We start from the raw sequence: 7,898 nt of genomic DNA, 5'->3' as shown, positions 1-7,898 counted from the left end.
AACAGATAGGGAATCTGCCACCTGGGCGACTGCCCTAAATGCAGATCAGTATTGATTGATAGTATTGATATCAATACTTGAACCATGACTACAACTAAAAACTGGAGTACGTACTTGAGCAAGGAGCATTTCATGTCCTTGATTGAACGCGGTCTATATAACACTACCCGACTTCGGACAGATCTATTCTTCGAGCAGCAGTAGGTGAGTCTCTATACCTAACACAACGTTAGTCAGTCTGTATGTAAATATATAAGAGGGAGAAATCGCGCTCGCGCGCGCACGTGTGTGTGTGTGTTTTACATTGTTACTGACATCTCATTAAGGCGACAGCAATTAGAATCCCAGGCGAAGCATATGATTTTTTGAAATGAAAAGTGACGTCCCTTTGGTTCGAATACTGAGGGTTCTGTGGCTACTATCACGATGCCAAAAGACAAGCTTTCACTTCTTTTCGTTAAAGATATTGAAAAACTCCTGAATAAATAACTGAGACATGGACTTTGATGGTCAAAATCAAGTTTGGTTTATGTGAACAATTAGCTTCCTCTATGAATCAATGGTAGAGTGTCGGGTAAAACCTGGAAGAGGCAGTCGGATTTTTGAAAGGCAGGAAGAAGTTCATTCGACACTCCATGACGTACAATGTCGGCATATAGAAGATCTCTGGTGTGACTTTTGGTGTTAATATTACAAAATAATTAAAATGAATTAAAACCTCAGCCATAGATCGCCCGAAAGAGATCCAGTAAACGGAACATGGAAACTGACACGAAAGTAGTCTAGAAGGTGCCTATTATTATTATTATTATTATTATTATTATTATTATTATAGATACATTCATATCCTCGTCCCGAGCTGATGTAGTTCTATTCAGGCACCTATTTAACCACATACCAGTTTTCCTGCCAATCAGCTTTTGCTTATTGTTAGTGTTCAAGAGTTGATAGAACAAGAAGCTGAGTTTCTGGCTGTACTGGAAATCGAGCCCGCGCCTACGAGGATGGCAACTATTAGCGCTAACCAACAAGGGCACTATACACGGGGGCAAGGTGCACCCTCCCCCCAAGCTCTCAGGAATTGGTCCGACTCGTTGGCTGAATGGTCAGCGTACTGGCCTTCGGTTCAGAGGGTCCCGGGTTCGATTCCCGGCCGGGTCGGGGATTTTAACCTTCATTGGTTAATTCCAGTGGCCCGGGGGCTGGGTTTTGTGCTGTGTCCAACATCCCTGCAATTCACACTCCACACATAACACTGTCGTCCACCACAATAACACGCAGTTACCTACACATGGCAGATGCAGCCCACCCTCATCGGAGGGTCTGCCTTACAAGGGCTGCACTCGGCTAGAAATAGCCACACGAAATTATTATTTCCAAAATATTAAAAATACCGGGCGAGTTGGCCGTGCGGTTAGAGGCGCGCGGCTGTCAGCTTCCATCCGGGAGATAGTGGGTTTGAATCCCACTGTCGGCAGCCCTGAAGATGGTTTTCCATGGTTTGCCATTTTCACACCAGGCAAATGCTGCGGCTGTACCTTAATTAAGGCCAAGGCCGCGTCCTTCCAACTCCTAGGCCTTTCCTATTCCATCGTCGCCATAAGACCTATCTGTGTCGGTGCGACGTAAAGCCAATAGCAAAAGAAAAAATTAAAAATACTACGTACCCCCAGGTCTAGGCCCCCCTGCAAACTGTCATATGGGCGGCCATGCTAACCATTACACTACGCAGGTGGACATTAATATTATTATTATTATTATTATTATTATTATTATTGTTATTATTATTATTATTATTATTATTATTATTATTATTATTATTATTATCATCATCATCAATACATAATAATACGATCTTGAGGCTTGCGCTCTTATGTGTCTGACTATAGCCGATGGAACGATTGTCCCAATGATAGGAGATGAACTAGTTGATCCTACAGTGATGATGATGATGATGATGATGATGATGCCGGGCTGAGTGGCTACGACGGTTAAGGCACTGGCTTTCTGAACCCTGAACTCTTGATGTCTGGTTCATAAAAAAACAAAACAAAAAAAAAAACATTATTTACATTTATTTCTTAAGGACATCAGCACACGTACTGTATGTGACCACAAGGATATTGAATTTTAGAAAAAGCACTAGTAAACGCTATCAATTTTTGGTAGGAATCTAATTTTACTATTATTCAATTTATTTACTTTGATTTACTTTTTAAATCCTCCAGTGTTATGTCTAATTCTTTCATGTCTTCTTTTACTTCTTTTATCCAGACAAGTTTTTTTTGCCTCCAAAGCTTCTCGAAAATTCTGCGTATTAATATGTCTTGAGATGTTCTCAACAGATGACCAAAGAATGGTATTCTCTTCTTTCTTATGTAATCCGTTATATGTTCTGTTTCCTGATACACTGCTGCATTTGGGATGATACGCCATTCTCCTTATTTTTGGTACTTCTTATTTTGCATGTTCTTACTATTCTTTTTTCTATTTTTAAAATAGCGATGGACCGCTCTAAAGGTGGTTTTCCATGGTTTTCAATTTTCACACCTGACAAATGCTGGACCTGTACCTTATTTAAGGCCACGGCCGCTTTCTTCCCACTCCTATCCCTTTCCTATCCCATCGTTGCCATAAGATCTATCTGTGTTGGTGCGATATACAGTACAAGAAATTGTAAAAAAAATAATCGTAAATTGTCAGTCAACGTCACGATAAAGAAATTACAAGAATACACTTCACACATAATTAACGGGTAATACAAATTCTAAAAGTTCAAAATAGTACCCGGGCAGCGTATGGACCAATTTTATATCTGATCTATTTCTAAAAAATGCTGCGGAGCAGCACGGGCCCTCTAATTATTATTATTATTATTATTATTATTATTATTATTATTATTATTATTATTATTATTATTGTTCCGAGGTATCTGTGGAACAGCAGAGGTGAAACAAGGTGCGGGCTGGAATGGTTCTAACTACAAGTCCGAAAGATGAATTTAAAATTTAAATAAAGGTTATATTTTCAATAGACAACAACATTTAACAATAGAATTTGAAAACTTAACGAGTACAACAAGTCAACAGCTATCCAATAAACAGGTACAAGACCAGAAAAGCAAGGATTTAGGGACAAATTAATGATCTGGGCTTCAAGCCCCACCTTTTACAATCTCTGAGCTCTCAGCTCACAACCACAAATTACCAAAGGGCAGAAAACCCCTCATTACATGGAGCACTTGCTACCATCTAGTAATGTCAAGCCTCCTAGAGGCACCTTTCAAACACAAGAAAGAGCTGAGCCCCTCTCAATTTTTCAAGCCTCTTAAAGGCAATACCAAACTTTACAGTAACTTGCCATCGAGGCACAACTTACAAGAATTAAACAGGGGTATCTTGTACCCAGCCTACAGGGCCTTAAACGAAAAATAATAGGTTAATTAAATGGCCCAAAATACCAATATGAATGGAGGCGTTGCTTGCGCTCCTACATGAAACCTTATAAAACCTAAGGGGCACTAGGCCGCTGACACAGGGGCTATTGCCAAGCTATGGTGGTGGCTCGTATAAGAAAATTTTAAGACATAAAGAGTTAGAACATCAGATATGAAAACGTAGTCACCTCAACTCAAGATGAAGGGGAGCTCGAGAGGGTAAAGCACTCTCTATCCCCGATTTAAAGTTAAAGTAATAAGAAGGTTTTACATAAGCCGGCACTAAGTTACATTTTTAGAAAGGTAGGTTTACATGAAAAGGATTCAGACCTTCCCCGAGGGCTACACTGCTGAGCTAGCAAGAATTAAAGATGTTAAAAGGCCATTACCTTGTAGAAGAGCTGCTGGCGGATGAAAGAGGCGCTTTCCGCCCCCTGCTATACTTCCATACACTAAGCAAGATGTTGTACGAGTGGCGGAGAACCAGGAAAATCAGCAGTTTTTATACTCTCGGGGAAGATTCGAGACCTCTCATGAATGATTGACACACCCACTGTCGTTTGTTGGATAGCTTACAGTCACACATCAAGAATGGGGAAGAAAGACGCCATTGGCTAAAAATTAATGACAGAAATTTACGATTGGCTAATTTCAAAACTGGCGGAAAGAAAGATTAATATTGCCAACCCACAAATGAAAGAACAACATTTAGTAACAGGAAAACTTATGAGTATAAAATATCTTCAAGAAAAGTTCCTTCACTTCGCACCAGGGTGCATGATCATAGTTTTTGGTAGAGACATCTGTGAGAGAATGTCCACACTTCTTGATAATTAGTAAACAAAAACAACTCGAAATTAACACGGTGACATCTTCAGATAAACGGTTGAATTAATTCAGTTTCAAAGTTCAGAGTTTCAACTGTAGAGGAGTACTTTAAGGCGGAAAATTCGAATGTGCGGCGTATAAGTGTACCAAGCTGTACAATTATTATTATTATTATTATTATTATTATTATTATTATTATTATTATTATTATTATTATTATTGTTATTATTATTACGTAGGTCGAGTTATAAGTCACGACAACTATTTTTTTCTCGCGAAGAGGAGACAATACGGAAAATCTAAGATATGCATTTGGAAACGTACGATATGTACTTGCGTATGATGCCACTAGATGGAGTATCTAAACAACAGTCTAACCATGCCCCCAATTTCAGTGTGTGAGTGAGAGCGTCACAAAATGGAAGTCAACAAGCAGGAGCAACGATCGTATATTAAAATAGCAGTTCTCCGTGGCAGAAATGGACGCCAATGCCATGCAGAGCTGCGGGAAGCATTATGTGTGGATGCCATGCCCTATCGAACAGTAGCAAGGTGGGTGGAGACGTTCAAACGGGGTAGAGTATATGTATGTTTAGTCCTCAGCCCGAAGGCTGGTTGGGTAGAGTATCAACTGCCAATTTGCCTCGCCCTGGCCGTCCAGTGTCCATGGACAAAGATGTGGGTGATTATTTCGAACCTCTGTATTTAGTGGAGACCTGTCCTTTGTACGTAGTCTTGTGTATTTGATGTCTATACCATAATAAAGCAATGTTTACCAGTGGCCTGTGTTTTGTCACTTTCCTACGAGAATCTCCTGAAGTCAGAATTTGTCTTCAGGCGCTATGCATAAGTACATGCCCTATATTTCCAAATGGCTATCTTAGATTTTTCTAGTTGTCTCCTGTTCGCGAAAAAAAATACCATGACTTATGACTTGACCCTCGTATTATTATTATTATTATTATTATTATTATTATTATTATTATTATTATTATTATTATTATTATTATTATTATTATTGAAAACTGAAACCAAATGAAACCTGTTTTTATTTATTCATAAAAATGATTGTTTTTTTGTTCCTCAGATCAACCATGAGAGGAGTGTACACAGCCATTTTTGTCGTATTGGCGGTTGCAGCATCAAATGCTGCAGTGTTCTCCCGTCCTCAAGCAGGTAATAATTATTTTGTGTAACACTATCACGGATCGATATACCTACCCACAATTATAGTCCTAAGAGTTAATCCCTTATGTGGTGTGTATCTTTTACACAATATTGGTTATCGTTAACCGGTAAGGCGAAGTATTTTATTCGCGATATATTTTGGGCAGTGCAATCAATGAACATAAGCACGTTATCAGTACGATTACTGTAGTTTCCACTCTCAAACTGTCAACACATTCTGATAAGATCAAATCTGGCAGAAAGCACTTGGCCGTAGTTTCATATTTCAATACCTCCCGTGCAGGAAAGTATTTATAGACAAGAGGCAATAAAATAAAATAAAATAAAATAAATAAAAATTAAAAGAAAGAAATCATGGTTCCGACGTACCTGGGCGAAACTGCCGTCGGTCATCGCGACATAATTATTGCCGGGCTCTGCACTCAATTCCTCTCAAGTGCATGATCGGCCGTGTCCACGAAGACGCCTCCTAGTAGATATGATATTATATTCATTTGCACATTAGATTTAATATGGTGAAGGTAACCCCGTAAATTTATACCAGGAAAACTTCAAACCACAGCCCGCAGTAAGTTCACGTTACCGTCTTCACAGGATCTAACACGCTTTTCTTTGAAACTGAAGCTTCTTCCCGTATAGCACTAGTAGCAACGATACCAGGCGCTCGCTCACTGAAGTCTATTCTGCCGTTTTCTCACAATTTCCAATACCCGGAAACGGCTTATCAAATTGAAGACTACGATTCCAAAACAAGCTAGTCCATTTTAAAACTATTTCAGGAATAGCAACAATAAAACACAGACAACGCTGCAATAACTTCGGCAATCACAAGTTAACACACAAACGTGGGCAGTTTATTTCTGCCTTTCTTTCTTTTATTTTTCTTTGGACAGTGAGCGATTTTATAGAACACAGGAGTGGAGTCTCTCATAGCAATGGTTACAGTGTAGATTGTGATGGCTATAGGACTGAAATCCTTTAATGCTTTTCATTAAAATACAAGGGCTCACATAACAGAATATCCATCAAAACTGTTAGGTCCATGGGCTTAGCAGTATTTTACGTGCACTCCAGGTGTACAGGAGGAAGAAAGTAGTAGAATGCTATTATTTTCAAACATTTAATGCGTCCGTGGGTTGAACTTTCTCTAGAAAGGTTATAATAAATATTGTGAACTAAATGCTTCGGATTCACTATACCACCGTTTATTGATATGAACGTATTGGAAGTAAATGTTATAGAACTTAACAGTGCGCTCCTACATGGTTCACTACTGTGTCACTGCCCTCCTTAGCACAATAATCAGAATTAAATACAGTTTTGAAAAAAATCTACATCACGTAAAACCACCGGAGTACGAATACTTCAAGATATTTTTTAACGTATTTAGCTTCCATCAAGGTACCCTTGCTTGAAAGGCTGGAGAAAATTGGTGCTACTTCGTTCCCTTCTAAGTACAGAACAAATTGTATTTGCTTGTGGGAATGCTTCACATAAGCTATGATGTTCTGTTTTGATATTTTGAATGGAAGTGGAGATCTTACACCGATTGCAGGCCACGGTTTTGTAACCTTTCACTTTACGAATTCTGAAATTCCATACTCTATTGACTGAGCGAGTTCTCATATACAACGTGAAGTTAGCAGCTCTTTAAAGTCTGCCAAAAGAAGTTTTGAAATTCATAGGCAATAATATCCGTACCTGAGAAGCAAAATGGCGTATGTCCATTTTCAAAACTTTCCTGTAGAGCCAAGAATCAGTTTTTAATGGTACATGGATGTGCATTTCTTACTACGTATAGGTACACCATACAACTATGATTATTATATATTCCATTTAGACACTCACTATCATCGTATAGGAGGAATTCCGTACCATTTTATTTAAAACTAGCATGTACTTGCCGTTCCCCCCGCGTTTATTAATTCAATCGTTACATGTTTTAAACCATTTATTTAAAATAAATAAAATATATAAATAAAATAAATAAATAAAATAAATAAATAAATAAATAATAAAATAAATAAAAAATATATTTATTATCACAGTTTTTTTAACATAAATTCCCTGAAACACATTTTATTTTTAATAATAGTGTTACTTTCAGTGCTTAAGATACCGGGTTGGTGGATAGTACAAATAATATTTAAACAATATCAAATACTATATTATATCAAAAACAAACTTTCCTTATGGAGCTTCCAGGTACACTATATCAAGTGTCCTTCCATTTGGAGCTAAGATGTATAGTGTGTTTGCCTTTTCAACGCTTGAACAACCCACGTAAAGATGACCATAGGAGAAGCACCGTTTCCGAAGACGGAATCCTACAACTTGAAGCGATTGTCGTTGTGCTTTGTTGATGCACATAGCGAAACTCAATCAAACGGGAAACTAAATTGGCTTCAGTAGTATTCGGCAAAAATTTCAGATTTCTGTGTACCGT

General features: G+C 38.2%; 1 protein-coding gene across 1 annotated transcript in view; it reads left to right on the top strand.

Annotated features, from left to right (window-relative positions):
* The first annotated feature begins 5,355 nt into the window (after window positions 1–5,355).
* Window positions 5,356–7,898, top strand: part of LOC136874819 (uncharacterized) — a 29,652-nt gene continuing 27,109 nt past the window's right edge. Inside the window, exon 1 of the mRNA XM_067148497.2 lies at window positions 5,356–5,440. Coding sequence (XP_067004598.2) covers window positions 5,359–5,440 — 82 coding nt within the window. The 5' untranslated portion in view covers window positions 5,356–5,358. The remainder of the gene's footprint in view (window positions 5,441–7,898) is intronic.

The sequence above is a fragment of the Anabrus simplex genome, chromosome 5 (genome assembly GCF_040414725.1).
Source record: "Anabrus simplex isolate iqAnaSimp1 chromosome 5, ASM4041472v1, whole genome shotgun sequence".
NCBI lineage: Eukaryota > Metazoa > Arthropoda > Insecta > Orthoptera > Tettigoniidae > Anabrus > Anabrus simplex.
This window is presented reverse-complemented; position numbering and strand designations above follow the sequence as displayed.